This window comes from Sorex araneus, chromosome 3, assembly GCF_027595985.1.
Source record: "Sorex araneus isolate mSorAra2 chromosome 3, mSorAra2.pri, whole genome shotgun sequence".
Lineage (NCBI taxonomy): Eukaryota > Metazoa > Chordata > Mammalia > Eulipotyphla > Soricidae > Sorex > Sorex araneus.
This window is the reverse complement of record NC_073304.1, coordinates 165588099-165604085: the sequence shown is the minus strand read 5'-3', so window position 1 is coordinate 165604085 and position 15987 is coordinate 165588099. Positions and strand designations below refer to the sequence as shown.

Sequence of the window (15987 nt, the reverse complement as noted above, 5' to 3'; positions counted from 1 at the left end):
CTCCTCATAATAAGCTTCCTATTCTGCCTTTTACACATTAAATCTTTCTGCCTATTTCATATTATATCTTTTTTTATCACAACACTTTCTGCTTAGTCTATCTAAGGAAATTAAACACAAAAGTCCTGCAGTGCTGTGGTCTATACTGAGAGACAGTTCTATGCAATAAAACTAGGGAAGATTCATATAAGAAAGAGTAGGATACATTTTTATTATACAGTATTTTATTTTAAAAAATTATTTTTGTAGAATACATTTCCACATTAAAGAGTCCCAATGGGAAGATAACAACTTATCTTTTAAGAGTTTTATATTTGTAGGCAGACTATTTTAGGACAAGTAAAACAAATACATTTGAGGATCAAATTCAGAATCTACAATATTTTGATAACATCTAATAAGGAGATCTCTTTCCTAATGAAACTTTAATATATTAAGAAGCTTTCAATGTCTTCTTCCTGGGATTTTGAAATCAGTAATGTAAAATACCAGCATTTCCTCCTACTTTTAAAGTCTTCTTAGGACATGTAACTATCATGAACTGCTGTCAATGGAACAAAGGCGGTATTTTCAAAATGCAAGCATTGCCAATTTTCTGCAGTCTTCCTTTATATTTCATCATCAAACCTTAATAATAATCTAGCTGGGAAAAGATGTGTATAAAGACTTTACTTATGAAACAAGTGTTTCCATTCCCCCATCATTCCAGGACTTTACTTATGAAACAAGTATTTCTATTCCCCCAACATTCCAGTCTGATTAGAAATTGGTATTAACAAAAATGGGCTTCTTTAAAGAATCTGATAAACTGAAAGACAAAAGCTCACGTTATGTAACGATTACAATGAGAATCTTATGGGAAACTGAAAAACATTATTAACTCACCAAAATATAAAATTCAATCTCACAATTTTGTTTTTCTTCTTTATTTTGGTGTCACAAATTGAACCCAGGGTCACATACATGCAAAATATGCACTTTACCCTGACCTCATTTTTTAAAAAATATAATTCCTTTCAACCCTTTTCCTCAAAAATTAAATTCTAAAATAACCGGATGATCAGAAGAGGTGTCTCACAAAAAAAAAACTTATCTGCTACTTCATCCTTATTGTGAGATAGAATGGCATGACAGAGCAGAGGCAAAAAGGTGTACAATCAATTCTCAAGGCATAAGTCAAAAAGGTCAGAGCTTCCACAGCATGGCAACAGCTTTGCAGATCCCCACGTCATGATAGTTGAAATAACAGAGGCCAGCAAAGGTTAAAGCCGAGAGTGCCAAAACGCCTGCCTTGGCAGCTTTCTGTGTTGTAGCCCCTGGAACATAGTCAGTCACAACTTGTCCAAGGCCCCTAGAGAAAAAGAATCACAATACAAATGAAAAAATCACAAGTCAAGAAGCTAAACAAATAACTGGCTGCAAACAACAGTAAGGTTCAAAATGAAATTCATGGTCATAAAAATTATAAACCCGAAGAAAGCAGTGTTTACCAATAAATATAAATAAGATATATTAAATTCTTCATATTCAATTTCCTGGTCATTTTTAATATAGAGATTTATCAGATCTAACCTGGGAGGTGTTGGTTTTGGAGTCACACCTGGCTATGCTCAGGGGCTTATTCCTGTCTCTGCATTCAGAGATCACTCCTGGTAGGGCTCGAGGAATATATGGAATGCCAGGGAACAAACCCAGATCAGGTGCATGCACAGTAAATGCCTTATCAGCTGTACGATCACTCCGGCCCCAGATATAACTTTTATATCAGAGTTAAAATTACTAATTTATAAAACTTAAGGCCTTTTTTTTCCAAACTAAAGCATGCTCATCATTTTTTCATTAATTCTAAAAGAATTTATTATACAGACATACGTGGCCAAGATCTGTTGCACATGATGGGAGTACAGTAAAGAAGCCATCCCAACCCTTATGAGAATATATATTCTAGTGAAAGATAAAGAAAATGTGAATACTTAAATCGATATAATACAAATTTAAATATATAAGTATTACATAATTTTATAAACTTTATGTATATTATATATGTATAAAATATTTAAAAAGTAAAAGCATTTTATTAGAGGGTTTGCCAAGGCTCAAGCCCAGCCTCATATATATGAAGCATCTGCTCTATCACCTGGTTTTATTAAGAAATATTTTAGAAAGGACAACCTAAATGAGTATTCCAGTGTAAAATGACAATGGTCTTGGCATCTTTGAGGAATACTTAAAAGATACTGATGGGGCTGGAGCAATAGCACAGCAGGTAGGGCCTTGCACACGGCCAACCTGGGTTCAATTATTCCCATATTCCCAGCATCCCATATGGTCCCCTGAGCACCGCCAGGAGTTATTACTGAGTGCATGAGCCAGGAGTAACCCCTGTACATCGCCGAGTGTGACCCAAAAAAGAAAAAAAAAAAAAAAGATCCTATGACTGAGAATAAGGAGATTAGAAAGCAGTCAGATTAAAAAAGACCCTAAAGATCAAAACAGAGTTTGAGGTGGGGGCTGGAGCGATAGCACAGCAGGTAGGGCATTTGCCTTGCACTCGGCCAACCCGGGTTCGATTCCCATCATCCCATATGGTTCCCTGAGCACCACCAGGGGGTAATTCCTGAGTGCATGAGACAGGAGTAACCCCTGTGCATTGCCGGGTGTGACCCAAAAAGCAGAAAAAAAAAAAAAAAAAAAACAGAGTTTGAGGGCTGGAGAGATAGTACAGCAGGTAAGGTACTTACTTTGCACATAGCCCACCCAGATTTATTCCCAGGCAACACATATAGGTCCCCAGTATCACATAAGGTTCCCTGGGCATTGCCAGGTATATGGGCCAAAATCCAAAACAATAAAAACAAAATAGTTTTAATCTGATCTAAAGTACAATGGGAAATCACTGATGGGCTTTTAAGTCTGTAGTAATTTAAGAATGACACAATTTTACTTTTTCAAATAAAACTTTTATTGATATGATCCACAGATTATAAAATTAACCCTTGTAAAGTGTGCAATTCAATGTTTTTTAATTACACTACAGAGTTGGACTGCCATAGTCCCTATTTCAGAATATTCATCATCTCAAAAACAAAACCATGTACCCACTAGCCCATCATCCAATCATCAATTTGCTTTCTGTCTCTATGGGTTTGCCAATTCTGACACTGTATACCAATGTGTGTGATGCTGTATACCATAGTGTGGCTTTGTGTCAAGTTTTTTTCATTCTATATGTATTTAAGTACATCCATGTGGCAGCATGGACAGATACTTTAATACTTCCATAGCTAAATAATACTCCTTTGGAAAATTTAATGCATTTAAAATTATCAGTTGATAAATATTTAGATTGTTTCAACTTTTTTTTTTTTTTTGGTTTTTGGGTCACACCTGGCGATGCACAGGGGTTACTCCTGGCTTTGCACTCAGGAATTACTCCTGGCAGTACTCAGGGGGACCCTATGGGATGCTGGGAATCAAAACCCAGGTCGGCTGTGTGCAAGGCAAATGCTCTACCCGCTGTGCTATCGCTCCAGCCCGTTTCAACTTTTTGACTCTTATAAACAACACTGTAATGAACATTACAAGTTTTTGTGCAGATACATGTTTTCAGTTTGGAGGAACTAAAACCAGAATCTGAGCCAAATCACAAAGCCACAACTTTCTGTTGGAACTGCAGTTTTTCAAAGGGGCTACAACATTGTACATTCCCCAAAGAAAATCTAACTTCTCAACATTTTCTAACACTTGTTATTATCCACCTTTTTTAATACAGCCTCTAGAGGGAGTGAAACAATATGTATCATTATTGTTTTGATTTGCATTTCTATTGTCACTATCATCCCATTGCTCATTGATTTGTTCGAGCGGGCACCAGTAACATCTCTCATTGAGAGACTTATTGTTACTGGTTTTGGCATATCCAATACGCACGAGTAGCTTGCCAGGCTCTGCCGTGTGGGCTCCATACTCTCGGTAGCTTGCCAGGCTCTCCGAGAGGGGCGGAGGAATTGAACATGGGTTGGCCGCGTGAAAGGCAAAAGCCCAACCACTGTGTTATCGCTCCAGCCCTTGCATTTCTATTACAACAAATATTAATTTTCTTTTTCAGATGCCATTAATATATCTTCTTTTGAAAGATGTCATTTTAGTTTTCAAAGAGGCCATTCTGGAAGCTAAAGAGATAGTAGATAAAGTGCTTGACTTGCATGGGGCTGAGCCCAGATTGAATACACAGCACCACATATGGCCCCTTGAACACTTCCAAGGGTCACTCCTGAGAATAGCTCTTGAGTATAGCTGAATCCCTCCCCACCAAAAGTCACTGACAGTACTGTGGCGAGTGGAACGTAAAGGCAGGGGAAAAGAAGTAAAAATAAAAACAGAAACTAGTTAGGAGGTGGCTGAAGATGTCTATAGATCTGTTGGCTTTATCTAGGCTGGAGACAGGAAGATATTCTGAAATGACAATCAGGCTTTGTTTTGAAAACATACTAATAGAAAAAGCTGATAAATGGGGATGTGGGATTTTAAAAAAGCAAAAGCAAATCTGGAATGACTCCTAGCATATGTGCCTTGACAAATTACCTCTAATTAAATAAATTAATGAAGAAATGGAGGAGAAAGTTTTCAAGATAAATCAACGGAAAATTGGGGGAAAATTACATGATTTTTGGCAATGGAAACACAAACAAAAACCTTCTGCAGCTCAGAAGAAATCAGATTTGATTTAACCTAAGAAAATTATATAAAAAGATAAATTAAGAAGGCCTAGGTTGAAATCTGGGAACTTTACTATTTACAAGTTAAACAGAGTAGTCTGAAAATATACAGCTAGTGAGGTGGAAAACAAACTATGTACATATTTGGGTTCATGTACTAGGAAGCAAAAAAAAAAGTGACTTAAGGAGGAAATGATTAATCAATCTGAATGCAGGTGAGTTCAAACAAGTGAAAAGAGAAAAGACAAATGAATTTAGAAAAACAGGGTTTTGGTGACTTTGAGAAGAATGGCTTCAATTAAATAATAGGGACAGTAATAGGTGGAAAATTCAAAGACTTGGAGTGCATCTTTTGCATATGAGAGCAGTGCTATCCCTGACATTACATGGACTCCTAGAGCTGTGCCTGGTGTAGCCCCCAGCACTGTCATGTAGTTAGGACAAAGTATAATTAGTGTGGGTTTGAAAAAACAAAACACTGAAGAACCACAGCATAATTCTAAACAATGCTTCCAAGTAATCTGTATATGTCAAGAGGACAGAGAATTTAGGAGGTATCTAGAGACAATTGGAATAAAGACTCTATTATTATAGAATTATTATTCCCTAAATCTTATTTTTCAATAATTTACACAGATTTCTTTCCAAGATTTACTAGTAAACTTATGATCTAATTAGGTACAGTAAATAGGCAGATGGATACATAAATCAGGTACTTACATACTTCATATGTTTACGAGTTTTCTACAGGTTTTGACAATCAACTTTTCTCTCGGACGGACTAACAAGCTCTCACTCTTTCTCTCACACATGTATACAAACACCAAAGACTGAACACACAACATAATGCTGAAGAGAGCTGTACTTGCCAGTGGCTGTGGAGACTGAGGGTTGCAGCCAGTGAGTAGTCAATTGCAGAGCAAGGACTCAAATAAGCAGCAGGAAGTAGGCCCAGGAGCAAAACACTAACTACCCTCTCAGAAGTCCAGTGGAGAGATGCAGCCTTGGAACCAGCTATAGAAAGGACCAGATTCATAAGAGTTAAATAGGGAAATATATACCTCTCACATTCAATTATTGCCAGAAAACAACCCAAACAAACAGAATGGCACATAGTGTATATGTAAGACTTAACATTAAAAGGGTTAAGATGAAACTAGCAGAAATACCATCTCTAAGGGTTGGAATGGTAGTTCAGCAGGTAAGGTGCTTGCCTTGCACATGGCCAACCCAGGTTCAATGCCCAACATCTCAAATGGTCCTCCAAGGACCACCAGGAATAATTCCTGAGCACAGTCAGGAGTAACCCAAGTATCACTGGATGTGGAGACCCCTCCAAAAAAAAATTTCCCCCTCTTCTTTTTGGGAGGTAGAGGGCCAACATCCGGCATTGCTCAGGTATCACTCCTAGCAGTACTCAGAAAATCATGTTAGTGGGTCAGCAACCTGTAAGACAAGCACCCTACCCTATGTACCTGTCAGGCCTTTTCTACGTTCCTTAGTCTTTTGTTATAGGGTGCCTCAATGCCAATCTGACTTGCTTGGAAGACAGATAAACTGCTTATCCGCAATAAAATGGAAGAAATGTTACCAATTTAAAGTGTGCAGTTAGGCGGCACGAGAAGCAGAGCCTCCCGCTACTGACTGTGATCCTGAGGTCTCCTAACCCATTTTGGCACCAGAGCAGATTCTTGCAGCCATGCATTTTGACTGCGAACTGAACTACAACCTCGTGCAGCCTGGGGAGGGATTTTTTTCCCTCTCCACCCCATTTTTCTGAGTGAAAATGGCGGCAGCGGCAGCAGCCACGCGGTGAGAGCCACCCTCTAAGACCCCTACACCAGGAGGTAGGACTTTCTTTAGTGACGTAGCCTGTAGGTGATCCTGGGAGGGGAGGTGTTCCCGGCGCGCCTTCCGCCCAGAGATGAACCAAGAGCCGCGGCACGAGAAGCAGAGCCTCCCGCCTACTGACTGTGATCCTGAGGTCTCCTAACCCATTTTGGCACCAGAGCAGATTCTTGCAGCCATCCATTTTGACTGTGAACTGAGCTAAAATATTAGAAACCCAAAACCGCGCGGCCGCTATTGCAGCCGCGCGGACTCAAAGTCTTCACCTTTACCAAGGAAGAGAAATTATTAGATGATGCTTATTCAGCAGGCCTGATTGTTGGGGAAAATTTTCCAATCTACAATAGTGAGTTCTGTATGGAAATATGAAATGTACTCAATATATATAGAGAATAATGGGAATATCATCAGCTACTTAGATGGGGGGAGGGGTGGGAGGGGGGTGTATTGGGGTTCTTGGTGGTGGAACGGGTGCACTGGTGAAGGGATGGTGGTTTAATCAGTATTTGACTGTGACTTAAACCTGAAAGCTTTGTATTTTTTTTTGTTTTCACGGTGGTTTAATAAAATATTTCTTTAAAAAAAAATAAAAATAAAAAATATTGAATGAAAAAAAAAATAAATAAATAAAGTGTGCAGTTAATGTTTTTAGTGCATTCAAGAGTTGTGTACCAGGGCTGGAGCAATAGCACAGGGGGTAGGGCATTTGCTTTGCACACAGCCAACCCGGGTTCAATCCCCAGCATCCCATATGGTCCCCCCAAGCACCGCCTCGAGTAATTCCTGAGTGCGGAGCCAGGAGTATCCCCTGTGCATCGTCAGGTGTGACCTAATAAGCAAAAAAAAAAAAAAGAGTTGTGTACCACATTCATGTTCATTTGTGTTACCTATTTACTTTCCCCAAATTCCTTCCTAACCTCAAGCACTCATTAATCCATGGGTGTTCTAGATATTTTGAGTAAGTAAAAAGGTTACATTTTAATAAATGTGCATTCCTGTTTAAGAAAAAAAAAATGGAAAAAAGTGTTTTTGTAAAATTAAGTCATTCCTCGACTTCAGTGTAATAGATACCTTACAATTTAGTCATACATAAGTTAGTGACATCTGAGAAATTCCTTTAAAAATTATTATTTTAGGGGCTGGAGCGATAGCACAATGGGTAGGGCATTTGCCTTGCACGCAGTCAACCCGGGTTCGATTCCCAGCATCCCATATGGTTCCTCGAGCACCGCCAGGACTAATTCCTGACTGCAGAGTCAGGAGTAACCCCTGTGCAATGCTGGGAGTGACCCAAAAAGCAAAAAAAAAACAAAAAAAAACAATTATTTTATACTTCATCTTTAAAATATAAAAACCCTCCCAAAATAAAATTAAGGGGCCAGAGAATTAATACAGCAGATAATACACTGGTCTTGCATGTGGCTGAACTATGTTCAGTCCCCAACACCACCCCAAGCCATCCAGGACTAAGGAGATTTGGAGGGACACAGCACAAAGGGTTAGAGCAACAAAGCAATGCTTCAACATGCAGGAGTCCCAGGTTTGATCACAGAGCCGAGCACCAAGTCAGAGCTAGCCCCTGAGCAGCACCAGGCTTGGCACCATAATAAATGGGGAACAAGGGGAACTACAGTTAATTCAAATTCAACTAAAAATTCTCAAGGGGACCAGGAAAATGGCTCAAAGGTCTGGATTGCATGCAGGAGTGCTATATTCTATCCCAAACACAACATGGTACCTTGAGTGTTGCCAGGAGAAACCACCAGGCACCACACCCAGAAAAAACTAATTTTGTCTTGTTTGTTCTGCGGGACACAACCAGGATGCTTCAGGGGATTCTCCTAATGCACTGAATGCAATTATGCTCAAAATGCACTGGGGGGTCATGCAGTGTGGGAATCAAGCCCAGGCATTCTGCACCCAATGCTTGTACTTCAACTCTAGGAGCCATCTCCATAGCCCAAGAAGATAAATTTTATTTTTAAAAGTTTTTTGTTTTGTTTTGGAGCCACACCTGAGAATGCTCAGGGTTACTCCTAGCTCTGTGCTCAGAGAACACACCTGGCAGCACTCAGGAGACCATATGGGATGCTGGGGATCGAACCTAGATGGACCACATGCAAGGCAAGTGACTTACCCACTGTACTATCGCTCTGGCTCCAGAAGACTAATTTTAGTAAAGTCTAAAATTTTTCATTCACTCGGGATTAGTGACAGCAAACTTCAGGCTTCATGGGATAGGGGATGGGCAGGCCCTCCCCATCTCCCCGCCTCCATGGGACCCTGGATGCCACGCCCACAAGCTACCTCAGGGCGACTATTTAAGCTCATTAACTGCTGTGATCCAAAGACACATAAAGACACGTAAGAGCTGAGCAGCTTACTGCAGAGATTTCTTCAGGCCCTAATTACATGAAATTTTAGATTTCTAGGTGCATGCAGAGGCTAGAGCGGCTGCGCCACATCCTATGTTATTCATGGCGGGTAATACAAATAAATTATGTAGCATCTGAATGTTTGGTGGGAAATTAAAAATAATAGTAGTGGGAGGTGTGATGGTGGTGGGACTGGTGTCAAAATATTAAATGTAATCCATTATCATGAACAACTTCATAAAAATTAAAAAACAAAAACAAAATAAAATTTTTCATTAAAGAACTGCCATATACAGCTCAGATAGAGAAGGGAACACCAAGTAAAGGGTGTAGGGAGGACCTGCTCCGGTTGGGAGATATGTGCAGAAAGTAAACTATAGACCGAACACGATGGCCACTCAATACCTCAAAACCCAAAAGGAGAGAGAGAACAAAGGGTATGCCCTGCCGCCCTGCCACAGAGGAGGGGTGGAGTGGGGGGTGTGATGGGGGTGATGGGAGGGATACTGGGATCATTGGTGGTAGAGAACAGGCACTGGTGGAGGGATGGGTACTGGATCATTGTATGACTAAAATGCAAACACAAAAGTTTGTAAGTATGTAATAGTATCTCATGGTGATTCACTAATAAAAAAATTTTTTACTTAAAAAACAAAATAAATAAAAAAGAACTGCCGTATAGGTATAATATCAACCTAAAGAAAAACAACCAGGTCAATTAACAAATATACACCAATTGTTTAATTGTTTACTATTATTCATACCTGGCCCTTCTTTATTAGCTAAATAAATGATTAATTATTTAAATTAGTGAATGGGCTTTTTCTAAAGAGCGATTTTGTTTAAAAAAAAAATTTTTTTTTCAATTTATAACAGAGAAGTGAGTGCAAATGGCATCATTCAACCATACTAGCATTATCTGTGCAGTTTAGACTAGGTCTTCATTTGACAGAATTGGACAAAAGACACTCTCTCTCCACCCACCCTACCTCTAATTAGCAAGTCCCACCAAAGAAGTGACCATTAGACCAGGTGAAGATGTTCTGATCCAAGATAGCAGCAACTAAGAAAACATACCATGGCGGCTGGGAGATAGGTGAATATTCTGCACCCCACAATATCTTATAGAAGATGGGTCCTGAAGAAATGCTGAGACACAAGCAGGTCTGACCACCTGGCTTCGGAGCAACAGAGCTGAGAAAAAGAAAAGATATAAAGATGATCATAAACATTTTTTTGTTTTGTTTTGGGGCCACACCTAGCAATGCTGGAGTCTACTCCTGGTAGTGCTCAAGAAGGGACCATGGAGTGCTGGGGATTGAAGCCAGCCTCCTCAGGCAATGTATGTACTCAGCCCAAGGAGCTATCTCTCCAGTCAAAGCATTTCTTTTTTTTTTTTTTAATAAAACTGATACATCTCTAGATGACCATAAGCAATCACTAAGTCCAAATGAGAGATTATTATCTCATCAGTAAAATGAGGGCACCATAACTTTCACTGAGTAATTATAAAAGTCAGTCATTAAAGATCAAAGAACCACTTGTGAAAGGGGTCTTATTTTCAATAACTTTTTTTTTTTTTTTTTTTGCTTTTTGGGTCACATCTGGTGATGCACAGAGGTTACTCCTGGCTTTACACTCGGGAATTATTACTGGCGGTGCTCGGACGATGCTGGGAATCGAACCCTGGTCGGCCACACACAAGGCAAACGCCCTACCTACTGTACTATTGCTCCAGCCCCTTTTTTTCACTAACATTTGAAAATAAATTAAAGCTTCTTTTTATAACATTTATTAAACTATTTAATAACCATATGAAGGGCTAGAGGGATAGTACCGCAGATAAGCCTTTCGGGTACCTGACCTGGGTTTATCCCAAACACTACATATGGTGTCCAAGACCCTCAGGCATGATTGCTGAGCACAGAAAGAGGAATAAGCCCAGACACGGCTGGGTGAACCCCATAGACAAACAAACCACATGAAAGGATGATGAGCCAGAAAGATGGTACTACATATGGTCCCCCAACTGTCAGGGGGTCACTCCTGAGCAGTTAAGAGTAGCCCCTTGGCACCACAGGGTATGACCCAAAAACCAAAGCAAACAAACAAAAACAATGACCATATACTAGATTAATGTCCTGCACAGAGCAAGAAGATGAAAAATTTTCTTTGTCCTTAAAGAAAAAAGTCTAGTTTGGGAAGATCAGCTATTACTTCTTCATCTTCTAGATAAATTTCTCCACTTGTTCTCTTGAACCCATGCCATTCTGCCCCCTTTTAGATAATATCTCTTCATTAAAAAAAAAAATTAGATGTATCTTCACTTGACTCTACCATTTATTAGCTATTAAGATGATAAATGACTAAGTTAAACAAGCTCTCAAAATCTCAATGTTCTCATTTATAAAATAGAGATAACACTTATTTCTTAATATTCTACTGAAAATCAAATAAAATACGCAAGGTACTCAGCAAAATTTTCATAAAGTTGTAAGTACTTGACAAAAGGTCATCTTTAACCTCTCCTTCCTTCCCATTGGCCATTTCTCCTTGACTGACGTAATCTACTTAACCTTTCCCTTGACCTATGTCCTCGAACTAAAGCCTATGAACACCTCTTCTGCCCTTTCCCACCTTTCCAACTATGCTTCTTTAAAGCATTTTCTAAATAATCTACTTCCTCGCTTCCCAATAATTCTTCAATCCAATGGTCTCCACATGAAACTATCCAACAAATACTGTTGACTTTTTAACAAATTGAGTCTGCATTACTTGGCAATTCGGAATCTTCCTTCCTTTCTTTTCTCTGACAAGGACCTCTTCTAGTCCTCTCTATGATTCTCTGATCATCTAATGTCAGTCTCCTCCTGCATTCCGCATCCCCCATCCTTTTTTGCCAGAGACTGAACCCAGAAGATTGAACTTCTCACATGCAATGCAAGTGTTCTACCACTGAGGCACATCCCCAGCCCGTCACTCTCAAATGTTTTTCCATTCCTAAGCTTTTTATTAACTAAAAGTTGATAATACCAATTATGTATTTCCAGCCCAGATGTTTCTTTAAATTTCATAAGTTTCTATGGTGAAATATCCTACATGGTCTGGAAACTTATCATAAACCCACAAACTGAGTAACTGTAAGCAAAAAATACATTCTTTTACGTATTTTCATTATAGTACATGGGACAGGTAGGGCACTTGCCTTGCACACAACCAAGGTTCAATCCCCAGAATCCCATATGGTCCCTCGAGCACTACCAGGAGAAATTCCTGAGTGGAGAGCCAGGAATTGAGCATTGCCAGGTATGGCCCAAAACCAAAAAAAAAAAAAAAAAAAAAGAATACATCCTTTATTAAAACTAATTAGCTAAATTAAAAACCTGAAATCTTTTCATTAACATTCTTATCCGATCTTGTTTCCCAGTTGCATGCCTCCAGTTTGACTTAATGGCATGCCAACCACACTTGGACCTAACCCTGGAAGTCACATCCCATTAAGTTCAGTCAATCAATCTTATTGCTGAATCACCATAACACTTCACACTTCACAAGACTCTTTAAAGTACTAAATTTAAAGTTCAGAACATCACCATCCTTGCCTGAACTATTACTTTCACATCCTGTCTTATTTCCCTGATTGGGTTCTTAACCTGCCCCATCTTCTCATGACGGTCATCTAACACAACTACCAAAGCGGTCGATCTAAGCTTCAAACCCGGGCCAAAAGTCTGTTTAGGGGAAGGGGATGAGAAAGGGTAAGGACATTCGGAATCGGTGATCTGGGATCAAGAAATCATGCCAGGGATCTAACCAGAAGCTCCCACAAGCGTAGCATGTGGTCCAGACCTTTGAGCTATCTCACCGTCCCACATGGACGCTACCAAAGGCTCCCCTGCATACCTGGGGAAACGCACACCCTTATAAAGACAAGTTCTGCAGCAGCACGTAATACGTTTGCCCTGCATGTCTCCCATCCGGGTTGGATTCGGGCATTCCCAAGCACCGCCAGGGAGTCATTCCCGAGCACAGTGTCAGGAACAACCCCTGGATGCTGCAGGCTGCGCCCTCCAAGGCCAGATCTTCTGTGATTAGATTCCACCTCACTTTTCCAGACGCATCTCTCTCCTCGCAACTGAGCTGCAGAACTCAATTAGCTACTCCGTTTTGCTTTCTTTTATCCCGCGTAGCGGCTACACCTGCCATCACTGCTCGGTCACCGCAGTGCCCTTCCTCCTTTGGCCTTTCCTGACAAGACTCCGACCACAGACCAACACAAAGTTCTCCTGTGACGTGAAATTATTCTAGGGTTTCTTTATAAAAAAAAAAAAAAAAAACGAAAACTCCATGTGAACAGGCATCGTTGCGTTCAGATGCGCATCCCCGGTGCAAGATGACAACTTCGAGAATCATCACACACACACACACACACACACACACACCCCTCACACTCAAAACGCACCAGTTGTCAGCTTCGACTCTCTCCTCTCTCTCTCACATACACATACACACACACACACACACACACACACACACAAACCCTTCACACTCAAAACGCACCAGCTGTCAGCTTCGAAGACACACACACATACCTCACACTCAAAACGCACCAGTTCCCGGCGGCACGGACCCCGGGGCTCGGGACCCCCCACTCTAAAGGCCCGTGAACGGGAGAGGAAGGGCGACCCCGACGGACAGTCTCGGGAGGGCTGTACTCTCCTCGCTGCATCCGCTCACCCCGCCACTGCGGCGTTACGCGCCCGTGAAAACACCGGGACAACCGGGCAGCCTGTCACAGCCACGGTGTCCGCAGGAGCGCGAGAGGCGACCGGGAAAGGGGAGTTCCCTGCGCCTCACCACCCGTCAGAGGCGTCCTCTCCGCACCCTCGTCCGTGTCTGGGAGTTGTTCTAGAGACCTCCGCTCACTAGGACACCTCACCTCGGCCTCCTTGGGCACCGCAGAGGACACCTAGCCGCCACAGGACCGCCATGTTGCTCCTGAGGGCTCAAGGTCGTCCACGGACCCGGAAGCAGTGTCCCGACAACTTCCACTTCGTGACTGGGAAAGCCAAAAAAAAAAAAAAAAGAGAGAGGGCGGGGCCAAACGTACCGGAAGTCAGGTCGCGCGCGTCGTTGCGCGTGCGTACACTCGCTGGCTAGATTTCGGGCCGACGCGGACAATGGCGGAGCTGGGAGAGGCGGACGAGGCGGAATTGCAGCGCTTAGTAGCGGCCGAACAACAGAAGGCGCAGTTCACGGCACAGGTATGGAGTCCGGGGCCAGGGAAAGGAGGGTGAAGTCCAGGTCGCGGGCACCCACGGAGCAGTCCGATGCCCGCTTCCCCTCCCCGGAGACGAGCTCCGGTGTCCTGCCGTGGGTGGCCGTTCAGCTCGCCCGGCCTTGGGGAAGGGAAGGTGAAAAACGGAGACTTGGGCCCCGCACCTCCCGGCAGTTGGGCCGCTGGCACCCCCACTCCCCCGGAGCGGACTGCTGGGCTCTAACCCTGCCTGTGTCTCCTCCAGGCCGCCTCCACCTCGGGTCGCTCGCCGCCTCGCAGGACTGAATCCTGCGCGATAAAGTGAAGACGATGTTGCGGGCGAACCGGAATGGGGAATGTGTGTTTGTTTAGAACTAGACGATGGAGCCCCTTAAGCAAGGCCGGAACCCCGCGTGACCTTGGGCAGTCAAGTCCGCCTGTGAGATGGGGGTGATCCACCGCGTTCAGAACCCTGGAAAGGTTTGCCCGAATGCCTAGGGCCCCGCCGCCCGAAGTGGAGGCCAGTGGCAGTGCCCGCGCACACGCCGGGTTTTCTCGGCCCGGGCGGGGGCGTTGCCTAGCACCCTGGTTCGAAATTTGGCCCTGACGTGATGAAACTGTGCGGGTGGGTGCATTACCCCGTGATCCTTACCGGTTTCGCAAATGTGCTCATGACCTTCCCCTCCCCACCTAAGGTTAAGAACTGTGGGACCTGCGAGTTAACAGATTGAAGCATTTGCCTTGCACAGGGCCCACCCACGCTGGATTCCCAAGCACCGCAGTTTGTGCCCTCCCCACACCCCGACCCGGGGTGGGAAGGAATAAACTCTACAGAGGAATGGGGGGAAAAATTTTTAGAATGGCATGAGTATTACTAGGAGTCAAATTGGATAGAGATTTCATTGATAGTCCAGTGTTGGTGATTAAGGGAATGCCGTGATTGGCCAGTGAAGAAATTAGTGTTAAGCAAACATGGATTTCTTGATGGAAAATATTTTAATTAGAAAATATTAGAAAGATAGACAAGGGCCAGAGAGATAGTACCGTGGGTAGGGCACTGTTTGTACGTGACATCCCCTATGGTCATCCCTCAAGCACAAACAGTAGTGATTCCTGTGCATCTCTGGATGTAGACCCCCAAAAAGAAAAATAGACAAGATATGGTTGAGACTCTGGTCCACACAGGTGAATAATTAAGAAATGAAGAAAGGTTCGTCAAATGAAAGAACCTTTAGTCAGATGCTGGAAAATAGGAAGAAAATAAGGAAAGCAGTTATCAGTTTCCAATGGTCTTTTTCTTCTTCTTCTTAGGTGCATCACTTCATGGAACTATGTTGGGATAAATGTGTGGATAAACCAGGAAGCCGTCTGGATTCTCGCACTGAAAATTGTCTCTCAAGCTGTGTGGATCGCTTCATTGACACTACTCTTGCTATTACTAGTCGGTTTGCCCAGATTGTACAGAAAGGAGGTCAGTAGGCCATCACCTGGGAGAATGACAGATGCTTCAAAGGACTTATTACCAAGCAACTGAAGGAGAAATGGAGCAAGGTCATCATTCTGCTGTCTGGTCAACTTTAGGCTGTTAGTTACTTAAGCCTATTGGCACTAAAAAGTACCGTATCAAATATTAAAAAGTGAAATTTATTTATTTGGAATCCAGAAATTCCAGGTTGTAACCCATCATTCAATAAATGTGAATTCTCCAGTTTGTTTTATCATAATTTGGGATTTAATAAAGGTCTCTGGTTTGGCAGGAACAATAGGAATATATAATTTGGGGCCAAAA

General features: G+C 42.2%; 2 protein-coding genes across 2 annotated transcripts; one reads left to right on the top strand and one right to left on the bottom strand.

Annotated features, from left to right (window-relative positions):
• Positions 1 to 202: 202 nt before the first annotated feature.
• Positions 203 to 14023, bottom strand: SDHD (succinate dehydrogenase complex subunit D). The gene is made up of 4 exons (XM_004604692.2): positions 13881 to 14023; positions 10019 to 10135; positions 5588 to 5732; positions 203 to 1351 (listed from the first exon to the last, which is right to left on the bottom strand). The coding sequence occupies exons 1-4, from the start codon at positions 13930 to 13932 to the stop codon at positions 1186 to 1188; spliced, it is 480 nt and encodes a 159-aa protein (XP_004604749.2). The 5' UTR covers positions 13933 to 14023; the 3' UTR covers positions 203 to 1185.
• Positions 14024 to 14048: 25 nt separating this feature from the next.
• On the top strand, positions 14049 to 15906 carry TIMM8B (translocase of inner mitochondrial membrane 8 homolog B). The gene is made up of 2 exons (XM_004604691.2): positions 14049 to 14205; positions 15510 to 15906. The coding sequence occupies exons 1-2, from the start codon at positions 14122 to 14124 to the stop codon at positions 15675 to 15677; spliced, it is 252 nt and encodes an 83-aa protein (XP_004604748.1). The 5' UTR covers positions 14049 to 14121; the 3' UTR covers positions 15678 to 15906.
• Positions 15907 to 15987: the final 81 nt, after the last annotated feature.

Bases quoted from the DNA above. Each gene is read 5' to 3' on its own strand.
- TIMM8B (XM_004604691.2), top strand. From the start codon at position 14,122: ATGGCGGAGCTGGGAGAGGCGGACGAGGCGGAATTGCAGCGCTTAGTA. The intron at 14,206-15,509 runs GTATGGAGTCCG...TCTTCTTCTTAG, and splicing joins AGGCGCAGTTCACGGCACAG to GTGCATCACTTCATGGAACT.
- SDHD (XM_004604692.2), bottom strand. From the start codon at position 13,932: ATGGCGGTCCTGTGGCGGCTAGGTGTCCTCTGCGGTGCCCAAGGAGGC. The intron at 10,136-13,880 runs GTGAGGTGTCCT...TCTTTTTCTCAG, and splicing joins CGGTGCCCAAGGAGGCCGAG to CTCTGTTGCTCCGAAGCCAG. The intron at 5,733-10,018 runs GTATGTTTTCTT...TCCTTTCTATAG, and splicing joins CCTATCTCCCAGCCGCCATG to CTGGTTCCAAGGCTGCATCT.